This window comes from Pseudochaenichthys georgianus, chromosome 17 (assembly GCF_902827115.2).
Source record: "Pseudochaenichthys georgianus chromosome 17, fPseGeo1.2, whole genome shotgun sequence".
In the NCBI taxonomy this organism is placed as follows: domain Eukaryota; kingdom Metazoa; phylum Chordata; class Actinopteri; order Perciformes; family Channichthyidae; genus Pseudochaenichthys; species Pseudochaenichthys georgianus.
This window is the reverse complement of record NC_047519.1, coordinates 13,824,292-13,846,001: the sequence shown is the minus strand read 5'-3', so window position 1 is coordinate 13,846,001 and position 21,710 is coordinate 13,824,292. Positions and strand designations below refer to the sequence as shown.

The following is a 21,710-nucleotide window of genomic DNA, read 5'->3' as shown; positions in this document are numbered from 1 at the left end:
TTTCGCTCTCTCAAAAGTTGGGCCATTTTGACTTCATGCACCATTGAGCAGCTCTCAAAGGAAAGAACGAGACCCCGCCTCCCACGCTGTATCCAGTTCTTATTATACATTCATGGTTCTTCTGCTCTGACAGCTAGGCATGATGGGTAATCTGTGACGTTTCGCTCTCTCAAAAGTTGGGCCATTTTGACTTCATGCACCATTGAGCAGCTCTCATAGGAAAGAACGAGACCCCACCTCCAACGCTGTATCCAGCTCTTATTATACATCCATGGAGACGTGAGGCGACCATAGACTGTATATATAAAGGAGGCGACGCGTGGTCCCGTTCTTTGGTGTTCTTTGGTGTTCTTTGGTGTGTAAGAGGCTTAAGATATGTCGCAGGACATTTTATTGGGTAAAAGTCTTCTTACTCTTTGGTGGAAAGACTATGTAAAAGGGACAGTGTTTCTAAATCTAGTTCAGCATTTTTCTACCATTGATTAGTTTATTTATCTACCAACAAATACATAATACGTTATATCAGCCTGCCTATTTGTTGGTTTAGCTATATTTTTGTACCTGGGGGAAAAGACATTTGTAATAATTTGCTATCTCTAACCTGTGTCACCCATTTGGAAAGATTGATCAACCACCAATGACTTCCCCTTCTTCTTAACTTAGAAAACAATCTTTGCACATCCCTTACAGGGTTGAATAATATATATGTATTACATCTAAAGGTCCTCCCTACTGTTTTCTCATTAAATAAATCATGGGGATGTCATTGTATACATTTATTTAAGAATGGGCATTTATGCTATTACACATCTCTCTGACGTGACAATGTAATGCTAATAGATAATATGTTATGTATCATTACAGTGAATGTTTGTCATTTTAGATAAATGGATAGATACATTCATGACAAAAAACTGTATTGCATTATTTTTTTAAATACATGAAACATCATTAAACCACGGTATATCTGGTTTTCATATTCACATTATTTTCTTTTTTTACATGTGTGTTATTTTATTGAAGTTGTAAGTAATGTATTTGTTATTGAATTCAAGCAATGGTTTTTATACTATTGTTGTGTTTTCTATAAAAATGCGATTTTTAACATTATTTGTGTTGAGACTTTTGGGTATGTATAATTACTAAACATGTAGGGATAAATATGCAAACAAACAATTATAAGAACGTGATTTTTTTTGTTTTTATGTTACTTTAATATTAGGGTTTAGCAATGTATGGGGTTTAATCCTTCAGAAACTCATTTCAGGATAACCCTTTTTGCTCATATTGGGTGATGATTATATAATCTCTCATGAGGGTCTTTTTAAGACTATAGGCTGCAAAGGCCTGTCAATCTGCTCTCTCTCCTTCTAAATCAAGACAATATTATACTGTGGAAACAAGTACAATTATGTGGAATCATTGACAGCAGCTTTACCATCAAATTAAACCATATGAATACTTGTGAATTACACAAATTAAGGCAACAACGTTTAAAAAGAGACTGGGAGTCTGACCTTACATTTGGTCTGTACTGGGCCATGTTGTCTGTGCCCTCTCGGAGCTGCATACTGTGATCCTAGGTGCACAAACTAAACTGACCTACTTCTTCTGCACAAACCTTTCAATGTAATTGCACCAGATAGCTTAAATATGTACGTTACAGACTGTATCTACAAAATGAGAGAGTGGGGAATTTATTACAATGTCCAGGGGGATGATAGGCTATTACGAAAATGACTTTATGAGCGATGCTGTTTCAGATATAGTTTATGCTTAACGTAACCCACTCCAAAAGGGGAAATCTTAAAACTAAGAAATTCTACACATTAAACAAAAGGAGTAATGTGTCAGATTGCACCATAAGATTGCACCATAAGAGGAAAATGCATCTCAAATGTGAAACCATTTCCTCACATATCGTTTTGTAATTTCTCACAAAAGCCAAGGGACAGTACATTTTCAACTAGAAAAATGATTTGATGTCCTCCATGTATGCTATACACAACACATTTTGCTAAAGTGAGAGATTATCCAAATGAATTACGTAAGCCTTTAATGCTCAACACCGCACATTACAACAAGACAATTATATTTTGTATAATGTCATATTTTTGTATTTTCATATAGACTGTATAATATAGTTTTGTGTTATTTTCAATTATGTGTACCGTAAAACCACACGATAAAATAATAATAATAAGGAGTTTTTGTTTTGTTTTGTTATTATTCCATTGAGAAATTCTGCATTAACCCAATATAATTAGAAAAAAACTAAAAGTCTACTCTTCAAAAAGTAGTTTTCTCTCTAAGTGCATGTTCAATATGAATACAAAACAATCTAGAAACAAACAAACCAACAAACAAAAAGTTGACAGGGATACTTACGTATGAAACTCTAAGTTTTACTGCAAAAATATCCATAGTTAAGTTCTTTGGGTTTTAGAAGAAGCGACATCCAGAATTTCCGTGCAAAATCCATGACTTCTTCTCAAGGTTTATTCTTCATGATGGACAGAAATCTCCACCCCGACCGGACTGAAAGTGCGTTTTATCAACAAAATCCAAAGTTTAGCGAACAAAAACCGACTTCACAACAAAAGCCAGTCGTTTTATCACCTGAAGTTGGACATTTTGAAAGCTGTCACAAGTGCAAGACGTGCTGTCTCCTTCCGCCTTCCGAGTGTCTCTCCCTAACCATCCCACAGAGGAAGGTTCCCGAGCCGCGGAGCGAGCATAGATGCTGCGCGGTGTTCAGCAGCTGCGCAGCGGAGAGGCGCACCTTGGTTTGCCCTTGAGCAAGAGCATGAGGGAGGGAGGAAGCTGCCGCTGGACCAGGGGATTACCGCTGCTACATGTCCACTCAACATGACAGTGATAAACTGTAGAGCTGGCAGTTTGAAAACATCCCCAAACTCGCCCAAAATACAGAAGCCTATGAGGGACACATTGAATTGGTAATTTGAATTTGTATTACCCAGCGTTCAGAGCGAGAAATACTTTTTGTTCCGTTTAACAGTGTGGTTCATATAACATAATAGGCCTAAGTAAATTTGCATAGTTTTTTTAGGGTTAGGCTATATGACTTTTGTTATCTGAAAGAAGGCTATATTAACTTGTTTTGACTTGAATATAATGTATTCGAAATCAGTTCGTTTGAGAGACAGGTGTCTGCAAACTTTTAAAGCAATTGACTTAAATGAATAATTAATCAATATAATTGTTAATAAATTGAATATGGAAACCTGTTACATTTCAATGAACCGTAAAAGGACATGGTTTGAACAAACTGTCAACATTTCTGTTGTGTGTTTCCAATGGGATGTTCAGATGTTGTGTTGTTTTCTTTTGGATGACCCAGCAGTCTACCGCCAAACGCCTGGTGTTGGTCTCTTTTGCGCCTTCTAGTGGCCAACAATATTTTCATTTCATTTCAAACCTTTATTTAACCAGGTATACAGGTCCCATTGAGATCATTGATCTCTTTTTCAAGGGAGACCTTGAATATACATATATATATATATATATATATATATGCTAGGTAGGCCTAGTTCTGGTAGATAGCTCTTATGGGATAATGATTTTGTTTCTTTGCTTTTCTATTTATTTTTCTTCTTTTTTGTATCTTGTGTTTGTGTTTAATTCCTTATTTCCACATGCTTTATTATGCACGCCCAGAAGATGTAGGCCTATGGTGTTTATAATCCCATGTAGGATCGGCCATATGTTGGACATGATACAGAATTCAAAATAAATAGGCAGGCTGAAAATGTAGTGATTACTATTTGTTAACCCGTTGTTCTACTTGGGGTATTCAAGCACATTTCTTCAAAACTATTTAATTTCTGGCAGTTTGAAGAGGGCCTTAAAACAGTTTAGAATTGTAAGTTGGTAAATAAAAGGGACCTTTAGTTAGGTGCCCGAGCCAGATGCCTAGCTCGTCTAATGCCATGCAAATGACTTCCAACAAACATCTTTACTGCGAAACAAGTCCAGTCTGGAAAACACATTACCCATAAAGCTCAGGTGCATATGTTTTCTTTTTTCCCCGGATGTAGCATCACATGAATTGACTGTCAACATGCAAGATGGCCACGCATCACAGGCAAAATGCTGCTGGGCGGAGAAAAGTACAGGTACATTGTAACAGATGCATAATGGCAACGGCAACATAATGTCATTCATTTTAAAAAGTGTTTCACGGATACTTGACAGACAGCTAAATTGCTGCTCTTATGAGTCATGACTCAAGCCAGCTAACCCACCTAGCTTAGCTCGCGATAGTTGTTAGCGTCCTGAGCTAACGCTGGCGTCCAAAAGATAACATATTCTTATAAACAATTAGCACATGCGTACGTGGTAAATACGTTAAAGCATTACTACTAAGCTTGTACGTTAACACAAATGATTGATGCGCTGTGTTAGCTGCATGTTTAATGCTGTTACAGCCTTTATGGTAGCTTAGCTGCACAGTATCTCGGCTCGGTCTAATTGCTGGGAAACGTACATGTCTCGGTGGTTCTGTTTAGCAAATCAAAGCACCATATAAATTCTGATTGTGTCCATAGATAACATAAATCCATCTTTAATATATGTCATTTAGCCACGCTGCACGTTTCCTAAACTAACTGCATGTCATGCAATATAAGAGCGCGTTGCAGGTGGGTGTGTTGTGGGGTAATCCAGAAATGGTCCTGAAAGTGTGATTTCGGTGCTCACGCTCCTCTTTGTGTTTCAGGTGTCCTATGTCATTAGAGATGAGGTGGAGAAGTACAACCGGAATGGGGTGAATGCACTCCAGCTAGACCCCGCTCTAAACCGGCTCTTCACTGCTGGAAGAGACTCTATCATCCGGATATGGAGTGTCTACCAGCATAAGGTACGACTTCCTTTATTCTGAATCTATTTAACTATTAGGCTCAATGGAGCTGTATTGCCAAATGCATCTTCTTTTATTTTGCTTTATGGTATTAGTGTCTTAATTTATCTTCCCATTTATTGCAGCAGGATCCATATATTGCCTCAATGGAGCATCACACAGACTGGGTTAATGACATAGTTCTCTGTTGCAATGGCAAAACATGTGAGTGTTATTACTGTTGACTTTATTACGGGTTAAGGCATACATTTTTCTGCTATTCTTGCTAACTTGTATAACTGTCTTCTATTTTCAGTGATATCTGCCTCATCAGATACAACAGTCAAAGTATGGAACGCGCACAAAGGCTTTTGTATGTCCACGTTACGAACACACAAGGACTATGTGAAAGCTCTGGCCTACGCTAAGGACAAGGAGCTTGTGGCATCAGCAGGCCTCGACCGGCAGATCTTCCTTTGGGATGTGAACACACTAACAGCACTCACTGCTTCCAACAACACTGTCACCAGTAAGTATGTGGTTATACTCAGTGGCAGTTGTGTCAATTTATGTCCAAAATATACTGTGGTTTTGAGTGTTGTGAGTTTTCTTTAATGGCTTGGAGAGATATTCTGTACCTGTGGACTCACTATAATCCTTCTGCAACAGCCTCGTCACTGAGTGGGAACAAGGACTCTATCTACAGTCTGGCTATGAACCAGATGGGCACGGTCATTGTATCCGGATCCACTGAAAAGGTTTGGGTTTCATCAGTGTGATACACACATTTCCACATTAGTTTAATGAAACTAGATTAGGGGCAGGGAGCGCATAATGCAGGATTTCCGCCCGCGTAGCGAGTGCAATATTAACATGGACCAGAGAAGTCATCTGTCCGAGGCAACACACACACATAAACTAACCTTGTACATTTGCAATGATCATATTTAACTGTTTAGGCCCAAAGTGTTGTTATTGTCCTCAGCTGTAACTAAAGGGGGAAATAATCTCTCATCTGCTCTGTGTGTTGACATGAAAAGTGAGCTTGCTGTCTGTGTTCATCTTTATCCTCCATGCCTTTTATAAATGCAACCACTAATACATAAACTAGACAATGTCATTGAATGAATGGGAATGTAATGCTTATTAATATGTATGTATTATCCTCAAGATATGACGGGTAATTATGGATTATAACATACAAAGAGAATTAAATGCAGCGACTGACTGTTGGGTCTTAATGACTCCTCATTGAACAGCTAATATCACAGCAGACTAAAGATATTTTGTAAAACTATGGATTTAGTTGTACTTAAAGGTGGGGTAGGTAAGTTTGAGAAACCGGCTCGAGACACTTTTTGTTATATTCCATGGAATGCTCTTAACATCCCGATAGCAATGAATATCTTAAGTGCTTTGACAAAAAATCCATAACAATTTTTAATCTGTGGGAGCCGTAGCACTGTAAAAAGCACGACCAATCATTTTAGCCGGCCCGGCTAAAATAACTGGATGGCCTACTTGCCTGTCAGCCTTCCATCTGTGCACAAACTTATCTCGTGCCCTCATTGGTCATGTGCGCGTTCGTATGTGTTGGAGGAGGGGCTCTGTAAGGAAGTGGCAGATTTTTCCCGGCTGTGTATTTTCAAATTCTAGCGCACTCGAGCTGATTTCTCCAAAATTACCGACCCCACCTTTTAAAGATAGTGATATAAAAGGCAGAAAAATATTTTTTTAATCTAAAAAATATTTCTTTTCCTGTCACAACAAAATAGATCAATTACAACACTGATCATTTCACCTGACATGTAAACATCCTGTGTATGACTTTTATACAAATGATTAACCTGAAACTATATTGGAAATGTGCATCACCTCTCTTCATTTCCGCTGAGATGTTTGTAAGATTTCCAGTAGGTCACCAAACATCTGTGGGGACAATAATTTACAAACTATGGTTACAGGAAGTAACCATGGCAATGCTTTAATTAAACTGTTATTTTACTTTTAGTCACAGTAATGTGTTCATAGTGTGTATGTAAATGTTGTGAAGAAGTGTTCCTGTCTTAAACATTCCTCTATTCTTCCTTCAGGTTCTGAGAGTGTGGGATCCCCGAACATGTGCAAAACTGATGAAGCTTAAGGGACACACAGACAACGTGAAGTCGTTGCTGCTGAACAGAGACGGCACTCAAGTGAGTCTGGATATCTAAATCATGCAGGGCTTGTTTAAAGAGGAATAATAAAGCCTAAAGCGCTGTCCTTCCCCTCAGTGTCTGTCGGGCAGCTCAGACGGGACCATCCGCCTGTGGTCCCTGGGTCAGCAGAGGTGCATCGCCACCTACAGGGTCCACGATGAGGGGGTGTGGGCCCTGCAGGTCAACGAGGCCTTCACACACGTGTACTCTGGAGGCCGAGACAAGAAGATCTACTGCACCGACCTGCGTAACCCCGACATCCGCGTGCTCATCTGTGAGGAGAAGGCCCCGGTGCTCAAAGTAAGAAACCGTTGCCTTGAAACAAATCTGCAGTTATGGTTTCATAAAAAATGTATGCTTGAATATTTTTAGTAACTTTTATTTGGGAAATGTATTATGCTCCTTTTTCCACTGGAGAAAAATAACACATCTGGCTTTTGTCCTTAACGAAAAACCTTAGAATTGTCTCCAGTTAAACATGACACCTGGGTGGACACGCAGAATTTAACCCACATTTTTAAATTGAATCTAAGGGATTTGGACTATTGGTATTATGTATTGATTTACAAAACACACTATTAATATCCTATCCCTTAAAGCCACCAGACTCCATTGGAGGAAACTGTAACCTTACCTTGCTGATCTTTAAAAAACATTCTTCATTCAAACTTGACAGAAACTAAATAAAACTCATCAAAATCTGTATTATTCTTTCCTACAGCAATAATCAACTGTGGTTTGGGAGTTTGAAATAACAGCTATAAAGGAGAGTTAACCCCTGTAGCTGCTTTCTACTGTGAGACTTTTATTTGTGCGTTTGTGACGTCCAATGTTACACCAGGAGAAAACAGATACTCGCACAGCATCAATGGGAAAGAGTCTTTTGCCTAAATAAATCCAAATGTAGCTCTACAGCGGCCCGTATACTGACTGGTGCTTGATCCCTGTGCGGAGGACCCGTGTTTTAATCCGACCTGGGTCATCCCCTCTTTCTCCCTTTCAACTTTGGCGGCCAAAAAAAAACCTCTCCAGGAGTTTTTTTATTATTATTATTGTTTTTAATTTTTTTATTTTACATATGTTTGCAGTTTATATTATATGTAACTCGACTAACTTTATAAACTTGAAATCAAACCCGAGAAGAATAGCACCAAAAGCGGTTATTTTAAAGAAAAGTTGTACTGTTTTTATAGCGGATGAAACAAAACTAAAAAAAGAATAAATTCCAAATGAAATTGCCGCTGGGGTATCAAAAAGCTCATCTTAAAGCAGGAACATATTCAAGGTTTGGCATGAACATCTTTTTGTGCATTTATTTTGTTGTAATCCAATAATCCAACACCATAGAGGTTTCACCTATTCTCTTTCCCTGGAAAAAACACGAGCCAATTTTGGTGTGCTAATCCCACCAATACCTGTCTCCAATATATACATAATCACCAGGTGCCCAAACCTGCCTGTTATAATATAAATCAATGAATAGCTCCAACAGCTTTGAAAAGGTATTAAAAACCCATATTCTCCTCAGTTATTCCTGTGCTCATATCTGACCATTTGGAGTTATTCAACCTTCCCCTCTCTGTTGACCAGATGGAACTAGACAGATCTGCTGACCCTCCTCCTGCAATCTGGGTCTCCACCACCAAGTCATCCGTTAATAAATGGGTAAGCATGCGTGACACCTCTGAGATCAGCGGTCCACTGTGAGCATAATGACTGCAGAATACAGACGTTTGCATGCGGTCAAAGCTGAAGCTAATGCTGTTCTGTTGTAATCCTCCTGTAATTTGTGTATGAATTAAAACCAGCTTTGTGAGGATGTGGTTGATACACAACAGATAATTGCATTACATTAATCACTTTTATTGCTGCAAGGGAGTGATTTAAATGATTATTACAATCTGGGACAGTCTCTCATGATTATTTATTTTCTGTGCGTGCAGTCTCTAAAGGGAATGCACAACTTCCGATCATCAGGGGAGTACGACAACGACTGCACCAACCCTCTGACGCCTCTGTGCACTCAGCCAGAACAAGTCATCAAGGGTAAATGTTTAACAAGCTATATTATTTTCTATATCCCCCTGCTGGACATTCAAACCTTCTCTGTTGTGTTTGCAGGAGGAGCCAGTATCATACAGTGCCACATTCTGAACGATAAGAGACACATACTCACCAAAGATACCAACAACAATGTGGCTTTCTGGGACGTCCTGAAGGTAAACTCCATGATGTTATTTCTAAGTATGTTAGAGTTTTAAGAGGCCCTGTTATATATCTCACAGGCTCCGCCCTCTACTGGACTCTATGGGTACTACCCCTTGATCATATCCTGCAAGCCCGGGGCGGGCCTACTTGAATGCGCGCGCATCTCACCATATAAAAGAAGGCCTCGCCTCCTGACTGTCATCCTTTTCTCTTCAGTGAGCGGGAGTGAACAAGCTGAGCATAGACGAGAAAGAAAGAGAAAGGTTTTATCTCTTGGACATGTCTGGCTCTTTCTCATCGTCTGTGCTTGCTGGGGCAACACAGGACTGGTGAGGAGGGGGGGGGGGGGGCTGTGGATCAGTGGGCATCTGACGCCCTCCCCGGGCGTAATGTGCCTACGGTTTTTTTCCCGGGCACCCCCGTGTTGGTGGGTTACCCGAGCAGCACCCTGCCAAGGCAGTAAACCTAGGGGAAACACTGCATACGTAACCCCTCGTCATGTGTTTGGGGTTTTCCCTTTCCTGTATTGTGTTGTATAGGTTTTTTATGCATGTAAAGGGTCTGCAAAGGCTAAAATCCCAAATTCCCCTCCAGAGGAAGTGTCCCTCACACACACACCCCCACCTGCCTGAAACGTCTCCATTGGATCCTTTGTTAAAATGTTCTAACATAGTGTCATCACTACGTATCACTTACGCCTCTATTGGCTAGCGTTCCAACACATTGTCCGTGATGGGCTAAGGGGCGGGACATCTACAAGCGGTTGACCAATCACAACAGACCCTGCCAATTAACCAGTCAGAGCAGTCTTGGCTCTGGTTTCAGACAGAGGGTCAAAGTATGAGAAAAAGAAAGACCTTTTTGAACATTAAAGCATGTAAACATGTCACCGTAGTGTCACAACATAACATTATTAAACCTGAAACAGAGTATAATATGTCCTCTTTAATTTGAGCCCTGTTCCCTTTATAAGCTTAACCAATGAAATCAGCTTAACCAATGAAATCAGTCACTCCGGTTAAATAAAGCCCAGTGTTAATTCACTTTTGCTGATACCTGTGGTTTGTATTGACTTCATGTTTTCATCACTCCAGGCTTGCAAGGGTGAAGACTTGGGGAAAGTGGAGTTTGACGAAGAGATTAAAAAGCGCTTTAAGATGGTCTACGTGCCAAACTGGTTCTCTGTCGATCTGAAAACCGGGGTGAGTCTCAAACCTGCTTATAACATAGCTTTACATCTGTATCAGCGGATGGGACTTTATTTTCCTAAGTCAGTGTAATGGTCTTTATACATTTTTCTTTTTTTCAACAGATGCTCACCATCACGCTGGATGAAAGCGACTGCTTTGCTGCCTGGGTCTCTGCAAAGGACGCCGGCTTTTCAAGCTCTGATGGATCCGACCCAAAGTGTAAGATATCTGACCTAATTACATTTTATAAAAACTGTTTATTCATGCAGAACTAAAGCTAACTCTATTGGCAGCTTTGGTGGTTTTTACTGTCTTTTTCGTTTCAATGTATTTACTGAAAGTAATTAAAGTCTTTGGGCTGACGGCACCAGATTCCACAGTAACCTCAGTACAAAAACATTTGAAAAGAAAATTTCCAGCAGAGATTTCTTGATGTTCACTCTTTGCGGATTTATTTTTCCACACATAAAAGCATTCACTACACCGAGATGTCCCTCTACTACAATCTTCACATTAAACTGAACAGAACAATGCAAGGACAACTTGCGTCTTCTGATAACTTGCTAGCTTAATTCCCCCCCTCTTCCCCACAGTGAACCTGGGTGGACTCCTGCTCCAGGCTCTGCTGGAGTTCTGGCCCAGAACTCGCATCAACCCCATGGATGAGGAGGAGAACGAGGTGAACCACGGTAAGGAAGGGGGACTATCCAGCCACTGGCAAAACAGACACCCCTCTGCAGTGATGCTCTGTGAAGGCTGCTCTCTCCACATCACTTCCTGCTGCTCTCTGTAAACCTCACCGAGTTTGTCTCACAGTAGGAACGTGTTCTTGTGCCCACAGTGAACGGAGAGCAGGAGAACCGGGTCCAGAAAGGAAATGGATATTTCCAAGTGCCACCACACACGCCAGTCATCTTTGGAGAGGCAGGAGGCAGAACTTTATTTAGGTAATGTTTCACCATCAACAATATCACTGTGCCTCATCAGATTATATTTGTTTATAGATGTTTTACTCATTTGATCTGGTGTTGCAGGTTGCTATGTAGAGATTCAGGTGGAGAGACGGAGTCCATGCTGCTGAACGAGACCGTTCCACAGTGGGTTATAGACATAACGGTAGATGTGAGTACAACTTTTTTTTAATTTTTTTTTTTTTTTTATTAACTAATATTAATTAACTAGAGAATGCAATTCCTGAAGAAATTGCTAGTGGGAATGCTTTATGCTAAAAATCTGATGCTAAACTGCTATGCTGAAATGTAATGTGTAAGAAGAAAGTGAAGAATTTAGATTGAAATGATACATGAACACTGGGGGCTTGAATGTGTGATGAGAGAAGAAAAGAAAGTGAAAAGGCTTGGAAAAGCAGCAGAATATTTGAACTGCAAACTTCTGAACTAACTTGATAGCAAATGATCTGTCACCATGGCAACCACATTTGATGACACCCCATAATACGCTTAGATGCGTTGATGGCTGCATCGTTACCAAACCTGTGAAGTTTTGGGGCGTTTGGAGTATTTTCACTGAAGTTATGAGAGAACCATGTTTCCAGGCGAGCATTGTGTTGTCTGTCCCGTAGATGTCTTCACGGCCGGACTGTTGGCACACAGGTAAAGTTTGAGCACTTTTTGACCATTTGCATAGGAGTTATAGCGACATCATTTTTTATTGCGAGGAATGAGTTTCCATGGAAATGGCATATGGTAAGATCTCAGATTTGGCGTAGAGCTGTTGAGGCATGGACCGGTGATATACAAGTGAAGATTGGGGGACGATTGGACTTACAGCGACATCCTGTTTCATGGCGAGTAGTCTGTAGCCATGGCAACGACATTTGATGACACCCCATAATACGCTTAGATGCGTTGATGGCTGCATCGTTACCAAACCTGTGAAGTTCTGGGCTGTTTGGAGTATTTTCACTGAAGTTATAAGAAAACCGTGTTTCAAGGCGAGCAATGTGTTGCCATGGCAACGACAGTTGAAGAAATCTCAAAACTGTCCCGAAGATGTCTTCACGGCTGGACTGTTGAAGTCTGCTGCTCTGAGCATGTCAGTTGGAGTGATGACATCATCGTGTTCCATTACACGTGTGTTTATATTTGAGCTAACGAGGTGTCCAGAGATCAAAGGTTTCTATTGTTCTGAATGAGATAAACCTCTTACATGTGAACGTTTTGTGGAAGAACCGTAACGGATATCTGTGAAATTTCAAAACATGAAGCATGTTAAGGAAGTTGAGTATCTGGAGTGTAATTTTTGTGTACTTTCGGGTTAATAATGTGGCCTTTTTGGCAGTTTAACTAAAGGTGTGTGGCTGCTACCGTGAGGAAATATCTGCCTGAAATTACAATGGGCTTTAATGGAGGCATGTTGAAAGTTTTTGTCACTTCATGCCCTCAAGAGGCGTTTTGTTTAATTATTTTTGCTTAATTATTTGTCATTTTTCAAGCTACGAGATGTTTTCCTACGTTTGTCATGATAAATTATGTCTCAGGAATGTAGGGTTTGGGAATCATGGCAGTTTAAAAAAAATATATGAAGGCAAATTTCAAGATTTTCTACCCTCTAGCTGTGACATCACGCACTCTAGTTAAAATGTGAAGAAAACCTCTAAAACAAGGTCTGAACAATGTTTAATATCTCTAAAAGTAAGAATCAGATTTAAAAGTAGTTTTACACGAATAATGTCAGAAAGATGTGTAACATTTTAAAGTTGGAATGAGGTTTCTGAGTGAAAGTATGAATGAACAGTTAGCAGTTGAAGTCGCATGAAGATTTGTTGAAGTCTGAAGATTTCCTCCATTGACTTCAATGTTAAAAATGTGATGAATTATGGGATGTATCTCTGGAATTATGAAAATTATGAATGAGAAAAGTAAGAGCCATCGATTCCCGACCGCGCTGAACGTTTTGATGTTTGAACGGAGTTTCTGCGATGTTCAATGCGGGAGGAGAAGCGCGGCAAAATACCGGCGGAATACTAAACTTTTCGTGCGTAGAAGAACATATTTGTAATTTGTACTTATTTAGTGGGAATGCTGTTAACAGCATTCCCACTAAATAAGTACAAATTATTACAGGTTATTTAGACTATAAAAAGAACATTTGTAGGCTCATGTGTTTGTGCGTTATACATGTATAGCTCATTCATTCAGAGAAGCTTACTTAATACATGTTTGCCAGTATGCCGCTTGTGATTTTAGGTAACACGTGTGTGCTTTTGTAATTTTTGTAAAATAAATCAAAACCCTTGTTGCTAAAAAAACACAACATGCTAACAAGCATTTTCTACTCTGATATGCTTTTTTAAATGTCACTATAGAGCAGGGGTCGGCAACAGGCGGACCATGGTCCGGATCCGGACCCCGACCTATACGGACCCGGACCTATAATCAATACATTAATAGAGGATTTCAATTTCGCTGCCAACAGGGGGCAAAAGAGACGAGTGAGCGATACAGGGAGCGAAACACAGAAGAAGAGACGAGAGAGCGGCAGAGAGAAGCGGAGAGGAAAGTGAGTGAAGAGATTAATTAGCGATACAGGGAGAGAAGCGGAGAGAAGAGTGAACAGGCGTGTTAGCGGCAGACAGGGAGAGACACATAATTACACATGGCGCTCTCCAAGAAGAGGAAAGTGGACAGTGAGAACAGAGCTTTTAACCCCGAGTGGACGGACTCATTCATGTTTATCCTGCCCACTGGGAGCACAGAGCCAGTGTGTCTCATTTGTTCAGAGACCGTGCCGCTCATTAAAAGTGCTGACACGCCACTATGAGACAACACACAAAGTGTTTGACCAAACATTCCCTCTCAAGTCAGAACTGAGGTCACAAAAACTAAATATCGTTCCAGCGCAGGCTAACCAATGAGCACCTGTGTATGAGAATGGCCCTGACACCATTTCAGCCCAGATTTAAACTCCTGGCAGGACAAGCTCCAGCTCAATTCTCGCACTGAATTAAAAAAAAAAGTGAGTGAGGGACTGCAATATAAGAGGGAAAGAAAGAGAAACTTTAAAACTGTTCAATTGTTATGATGTGTAAAGATTAATATTGTTCTATAATCGTCTGAAAGTGTTAAGTCATGATGTGAAACGGTTAACAAAGAAAAAGAGAAACTCAAGCTGCTGCTACACTTTATTTTATTACATTACATTGCATTTTGCTGACGCTTTTATCCAAAGCGACTTACAATAAGTACATTCGACCAGGAAGACACAACCTTGAACAAAACAGAATCATATAAGTACATCAGGTTTCATAGAGCCAAGCATTTCAAGTGCTACTCAACTGGCTATAGATAAGCCAGTCCTTTATTAGTATATAAGTGCTCTGTTGGCAGTTATTTGTTAGTCATTCTATGGCTCGAGGTGGAGTCCAAAGAGATGAGTTTTCAGTCTGCGCCGGAAGGTGTGTAAGCTTTCTGCTGTCCTGATGTCAATGGGGAGCTCATTCCACCATTTTGGAGCCAGGATAGCAAACCCACGTGTTTTTGCTGATGGGAACTTGGGTCCCCCTCGCAGCGAGGGTGCAGCGAGTCGTTTGGCTGATGCAGAGCGTAGTGCATGCGCTGGGGTGTACAGTTTAACCCTGTCCTGGATGTAGGAAGGGCCAGATCCATTCGCAGCATGGTACGCAAGTACCAGTGTCTTGAAGTGAATTCTAGCAGTCACCGGAAGCCAGTGGAGGGAGCGGAGGAGCGGAGTGGTGTGGGAAAATGTAGGAAGGTTGAAGACCAGACGACCCGCTGCATTCTGGATGAGCTGCAGAGGTCGGATGGCACATGCAGGTAGACCAGCCAGGAGGGAGTTGCAGTAGTCTAGGCGTGAGGTGACGAAAGCCTGGACCAGAAGCTGCGTCGCTTCCTGGGTCAGCTGGGGACGTATCTTCCTGATGTTGTAAAGCGTGTATCTGCAGCAACAGGTTGTAAAGCGTGTATCTGCAGCAACAGGTTGTAGCAGCGATGTTTGCAGTGAAGGACAGGTTGTTATCTAGGATCACACCCAGATTCCTTGCAGTCTGGGTCGGGGAAACAACAGAGGTGCCGATGTTGATAGTCAGGTCAAGAGTGGGACAATCTTTTCCCGGAAGGAAAAGCAGTTCAGTCTTGTCAAGGTTGAGCTTGAGGTGATGAGCGGACATCCACTGAGAGATGTCAGCTAAACAAGCAGAGATGCGTGCGACGACCTGGGACTCTGAGCGGGGAAAGGACAGAATTAATTGGGTGTCGTCAGCTTAGCAGTGGTTTGAAAAACCATGCGGGTGAATGACAGATCCGAGCGAGTTTGTGTACAGGGAGAAGAGGAGGGGACCAAGAACAGAGCCCTGAGGGACCCCTGTAGTTAATTGACAAGGGTCAGACTCGGACCCTCTCCAAGTTACCCTGTAGGTACGGTCTTTGAGGTATGAGGTGAGGAGGGAAAGTGCAGAACCTGACACTCCAAGTTCTTGGAGAGTGTGAAGGAGGATCTGATGGTTCACCGTGTCGAATGCAGCAGACAGGTCCAACAGGATGATGACAGAGGAGAGGGAGGCTGCTTTAGCCGTGTGCAGTTCCTCAGTGACAGCAATGAGAGCAGTTTCTGTGGAGTGACCTGCCTTGAAACCAGACTGGTGCGGATCTAGAAGGTTGTTCTGATGGAGATAACAGGAGAGTTGTTTAAAGACAGCGTGTTCAAGTGTTTTAGACAGGAACCGGAGGAGAGAGACAGGCCTGTAGTTTATAACATCAGACGGGTTGAGAGTGGGTTTCTTTAGGAGAGGGTTTACTCTTGCCTCCTTGAGACTGTTTGGAAAGTGACCAGAAGTTAGAGAAGTGTTGATGAAATGGGTGAGAAACGGTAGAATATCAGGAGCGATAGTCTGAAGGAGGTTTGAAGGGATAGGGTCCAGAGGACAGGTGGTAGGGCGGGCAGAGGTAATGAGGGTAAGAACCTCACTTGGCGAGAGAGGGGAAAAGGTGGTCAGTGTGTGGGTGAAAAGAGGGTCTGGTGACTCATCGGCAGAGTTGGGTGTAACGCGTTACTTTGTAACGCGTTACTGTAATAATATTACTTTGTCGGTAACGGAGTAGTGTAACGCGCTACTTTTATAATCCAGTAATCACACTACAGTTACTAACATTGCCCCGACACGCGTTACTTCGTTACTTTCTAAAATCAGTCATAATCAAACCTCAACAAACACCTGCAAAGAACACATGCTAGGTGAAGCTAACGCACATAGCTGTTGTTTATTTATATCACACACACACACACACACACACACACACACACACACACACACACACACACACACACACACACACACACACACACACACGTAGTTCTTCTTCTCTGTTTTCCGGTTGTTGCTTGTTTTGAATGACGAATACACAGTACCGCTGCCTGCTGGTAAGGAGAGTTATTGCCACTCACGCATGCGCAGTTCGTACGTGCTCGGCTGAAGTCTGGCTCCAGTGCAACACATGGCCAACACGCAGGAGAATACGCTGACGCAACAGCGTGAGCAGAGATAGACTGCGCAAAATATACAGATAGCAGGAGACAGAGGACAGCCACGGTCAGATAGCAGGAGACAGAGGACAGCCACGGTCAGATAGCAGGAGACAGAGGACAGCCACGGTCAGATAGCAGGAGACAGAGGACAGCCACGGTCAGATAGCAGGAGACAGAGGACAGCCATGGTCAGATAGGAAAACATTCAGGAGCTATCTGGATCAGTCTTATGCGACAATGGAAACTGAACTAAAGAGAACATTTGAAACTTTAGCAGTCTGCGTGATCTGCCTGTAGGGAGGGGCGGGCCGGCCCTGCGAGTAAAGTAACGAGTAAAGTAACGAATTACTTTATGTAGATAGTAACGAAGTAGTGTAATATATTACTTTTTTTTAAAGTAATATGTAATATATTACTTTTTTTTAGTAACGACCCCATCTCTGCTCATCGGTGAGTCAGAAAAAGAAGAGCGAATATCATCAACCTTTTTTTCAAAGTGGTTAACAAAGTCGCTTGACAGAAGTGAGGAGGGGGAGGGTCCAAGAGGGTGGAGAAGACGGAAAATAGTTTTTTAGGATTGGAATAGGAAGATTGGATCTTATCTTGAAAGAAAGTGCTTTTTGCCTGAGAGATCGAAGCAGAGAAAGAGGAGAGGAGAGCCTGATAGGTTAGGAGGTCGTCGCGGTGTTTGGATTTCCACCGTTTCCGCTCTGCTGCCCTAAGGACGGTTCTATTAGCACGCAGTGCATCATTTAGCCAGGGAGCAGGAGGGGACTGACGAGCCTGCCGAGATGTGAGAGGACGGGGAGAGTCCAGAGAGGATGAGAGAGGAGTTTCTGCAGCAGAGTTTGGAGGCAGGAGTTGGAATGAGTCAGAGGAAGGGAGGGCTGAGAGCACCGATGAGGCAAAGGTAGAGGGGGAGAGGGAACAGAGGTTACGGCGGACAGGTGCAGGATGAGAAGAGATTAGTTTGTTATGTTTGGAAAGGGGTAGAGAGAATGAAATGAAGAAGTGATCGGATGTGTGGAGCGGGTTTACAGACAGGTTAGAAGTAGCGCAGTTCCTTGAGAATATGAGATCAAGGACATTGCCAGCTTTATGAGTTGGTGGGGACGGAGACAGTGAGAAAGCAAAGGCGGAGATGTTAGTTCGTCTATCGTCCCCGTCTGGAGGTTGAAGTACAGCGGGAGGGCCAGATTCAGAGATGTGTGAGAGGAGATGATCTAATTCCTCCAAGAAGTCCCCCAAGGCGCCTGGTGGACGGTAGAAAACAACAATGGTTAATTGTATAGGATGGGTTACTGTGACGGCATGGAATTCAAAGGTGGAAGGAGCGAAGTTAGGTAGCTTGAAGAGGGAAACGCTCCATTTGGGAGAGAGCAGGAGACCAGTGCCACCTCCTCTGCCAGTGGGTCTGGGTGTATGGGAGAAGGAATATGCTGTGGAGAGAGCTGCTGGGGTGGATGTGTTGAATGGAGTAATCCAGGTCTCAGTGAGAGCAAGGAAATCCAGGGTCTGCAGGGAGGCGTGGCCAGAGATGAAGTCAGCCTTAGGAACAGCTGACTGGCAGTTCCACAGGCCACCTGAAACTAGATGTTGGATGTCAGTGGAGCATGTGGGATAGACGAGAGCAGGCCGGTTATTGCGATTAGGAGATACACGGGGCCAGTGATAATTATTTATCTAAAATTAAGCACTTTTGAGATGCACACATTTTCAAAAGCTATTTTATTTATTTTTTCCATTTTATTTTTAAATGCAGCCCGAGAGGAACATTACACATATCCACAGTATTTACTGTATATCTTTATAGTTCAATGTTAATTGACAATAAATATTGTTGTTTATGAATTGTACTTTCTTTATCTGGCAGTCAGTTGTTGATTACATGCAGACGTTGATAAAGCTGCAGGCTACTTAAATATATATCACACTAATTCATAAAGCAAGTTAGACATTTTGAAGTTCCGGACCTTTGCATGGGAAGATTTTCTCTAACTGGACCTTGTTGAATTTTAGTTGAATACCCCTGCTATAGAGGAAGAGGATGTTTTTAGTGGCTTTTTGTACGTTTCTTTTATTCACATTTAATGATTAAATATCAATCTGCTCTGTTTCTTAATGCTCTTAATGTTTTCATTTTTGTAAAGCACTTTGAGATGCCTTGTGTTGAAAGGTGATATATAAATAAACTTGCCTGGCCTTGTGTCATAGAAGGAAAAGCTAAGGTTCTATATAAAAGGTCACAAAGTTCTCACTGCGAGATTCAGTGCTTGATTCAGAATTTGTATTCACCTTTTTTTATGGCGAATTTCAGGTGGTTTTAAGTCTAGAATAAGTAAAAAGACACATTTCTAACTGGCTTTTTTTTGGAGCATTGGCGGCTAATTATCTACGGAGGTGTTAATCACAAGTGTAATCAGGATTACTTGTGACGTCCTTAGCGGTTCTCGCTGACAACACCATTAGCATCTGCATTCACTGAGTGACTCCTGCCAGTGCAGACATTTCACATCTGCCAATCTAGAGGGAAGTTAAAGTCACATGGATTCTAAACATTTAGACTGAGGTCTCATTGCAAAACAAATCCCTGTATCTGACCGCAGAGGAAGGTGGACCTAATCCAAATGGAACCGATCAGATTCTGTGGGCTTGGTGCTGTTAACAGTTAGGAAAATGAGATGTACTTCACAAAAACAGATTTGAACCGCTGATGTACGCATTCTACAGATCCTGCCACTGGAGGAGATAAATGGAATTCAGCCATCATTAATGTTATTCCATTATTTGCTTTGGAAAATTAGAATTTCGTCTTGAAAGAATGTCTCTTTGTTTCTCCAAGGAAGACATTATTAGCATCTTTATAAAACACCTTGTGCACTAACAGTTATCTTCTTTCCTTATCCAATGTTTCATATATTCACGCATCATCTTTCCTCTTCTATTCCAGAAAAATATGCCCAAATTCAACAAAATCCCATTCTACCTCCAGCCCCATTCTTCCTCCGGAGCAAAAACTCTAAAGAAGTAAGTGTCTTTTCTACTCTGGGGGTGTGATTCCTTTTTAATTATGGGATGCAAAAACAACCGTACATCTACAGGCATGGATGCTTGGAGTGCTGATTTCCCCGTGCGTTGTCTGCAGGGACCGTCTCTCGGCCAGCGACATGCTCCAGGTGAGGAAGGTGATGGAGCACGTTTACGAGAAGATCATCAACCTGGACAACGAGTCGCAGACCACCAGCTCCTCGGCCAACGACAAGCCGGGGGATCAGGAGAAGGAGGAGGACATGGCCATGCTCGCCGAGGAGAAGATCGAACTAATGTGTCAAGACCAGGTGGGCTCTTTGCTCCAGATGTATTGGTGTCAAAGCTACGAGCTAAGTCATTGTAATAACCTATTATCTTTTCATCCTCCAACCAGGTTCTAGATCCCAACATGGACCTGCGAACAGTTAAACATTTTATCTGGAAGAGCGGAGGGGACTTGACGCTTCACTATAGGCAGAAGTCCACGTGAAAATGCTCATTTAAAAAACAAACACGAACTCTTCGTCATTTGCCAATCACCACCCACCTCTGACATGTAGTACCCTAAAAAAAATCGTCGTGTGGTCGAGAGTCGCTGTATCAATGAGAAAAATGTGTGAGGAAACGAAGCTCGAGGTGTATCAGTGTATCATAGAGAAGTGACCAGAACAGGCCGGAGCAGCCGAGAGACACCGGGGACACAAGGGTCCGTAGTTTCATCTTTCTTTCTTTTTACAGTTTGAAGAAAGGACTTTCTTTTTCCCTCTGATTGGCGTTTTATTTTGAAGGGACGGTATGTGTTTGTGTCCAAGCGTGTGTGTGTGTGTATGCACATGGATGTAGTAGACTGTTTTGTTTGTTCTAGTACATTCCAGGAAACTGTCCTTGTTCCACAAACACTCAGCAGGATCGGGGCACTTGGTCTCTGGGTAGCGTCACAGCCTCTCCTCTGTTCTGCTGTCATCTTAACTCTTAGACATCAAATTACCGCAGAGCTTGAAACCTCATTGACAGAAGCACTTGTCTGTCTTTTTTAGCTGTGCTGGTCTCAATGTTCTTTTTCGTTGTTGTAAATATGTGTACAACTTTTTTTGATTTCAGTGACTTTCATTTGCAGCAGTTTTATTCCGTTGTTGTACAGTTTACTTAACATTTCTTTTTTTTCTCCAAAATCCCTAGAGCACATTCACGGTCATTAATTTGACTTGGATGTTTAAAATATTTAATTTGTTGTATTTAATACAACCCAAAAAATCTTGTTAGTGGTCGTCCAAGTCATCTTAGCAATCGGGGAAATTAAAGTTATATATCTTTAATAACATGCTTACCCTTGGTTCATGAGCAGTGAGGGCTCTTCCTAATGTATTCATTTAGATTTAATAGTTCAATGAATAGAACTTGAAGGGGAATCTCATCTAAGAGAATATATAAATATATCACCATGTGGAAATCTCCAAAGTGAACAGGAAAACACTTTTTCTTCTTCTTGCAGATCTTTTCATTGTACATTTTCCGCAGTTAATTTTTGCCATGAAGAGTGTAACGCCATCACGGGGGGGGACGCATCGAGTGAGATCTAATTGGCCAAAATCATGATGGGTACCACAATTAGGCCATGACGCTGCAATATCCCTTGTAATAATTTGTGAAATATGTATATTTTAGGCATTCAAAGAAATAAATTGGAATGGTTTAACAATGACACATTATGGGGATTGTAAA

The 21,710-nt window shown here is 41.7% G+C and overlaps 2 protein-coding genes across 3 annotated transcripts in view; one reads left to right on the top strand and one right to left on the bottom strand.

Moving 5' to 3' along the window:
• Positions 1 to 2,941, bottom strand: part of LOC117462223 (sodium channel protein type 2 subunit alpha-like) — a 52,904-nt gene extending 49,963 nt beyond the window's left edge. The window contains exon 1 of the mRNA XM_071206205.1: positions 2,389 to 2,941. The gene's annotated coding sequence lies outside the window, so the exon portion shown is untranslated. The remainder of the gene's footprint in view (positions 1 to 2,388) is intronic.
• Positions 2,942 to 4,039: 1,098 nt separating this feature from the next.
• Positions 4,040 to 21,697, top strand: LOC117462224 (WD repeat-containing protein 48). 2 transcript variants are annotated; one of them, XM_034104353.1, is made up of 18 exons: positions 4,040 to 4,136; positions 4,739 to 4,879; positions 5,008 to 5,083; positions 5,175 to 5,387; positions 5,528 to 5,616; positions 6,952 to 7,053; positions 7,132 to 7,356; positions 8,647 to 8,721; positions 9,000 to 9,102; positions 9,178 to 9,275; positions 10,359 to 10,466; positions 10,577 to 10,673; positions 11,048 to 11,143; positions 11,296 to 11,401; positions 11,489 to 11,576; positions 19,909 to 19,985; positions 20,104 to 20,296; positions 20,383 to 21,697. In XM_034104353.1, exons 1-18 carry the CDS (start codon positions 4,089 to 4,091, stop codon positions 20,476 to 20,478), a joined length of 2,031 nt encoding a protein of 676 aa, XP_033960244.1. In that variant the 5' UTR covers positions 4,040 to 4,088; the 3' UTR covers positions 20,479 to 21,697. The 2 variants fall into 2 exon arrangements, with proteins under 2 accessions (XP_033960244.1, XP_033960243.1); XM_034104352.1 differs by having other exon boundaries at positions 5,005 to 5,083.
• The last annotated feature ends 13 nt before the right edge of the window (positions 21,698 to 21,710 follow it).

Excerpts from the sequence above, each read along its gene's own strand:
- LOC117462224 (XM_034104352.1), top strand. The coding sequence starts at position 4,089 with ATGGCCACGCATCACAGGCAAAATGCTGCTGGGCGGAGAAAAGTACAG. Across the intron at positions 5,388-5,527 it reads TTCCAACAACACTGTCACCA|CCTCGTCACTGAGTGGGAAC; the intron begins GTAAGTATGTGG and ends CTTCTGCAACAG. Across the intron at positions 10,674-11,047 it reads TGATGGATCCGACCCAAAGT|TGAACCTGGGTGGACTCCTG; the intron begins GTAAGATATCTG and ends TCTTCCCCACAG.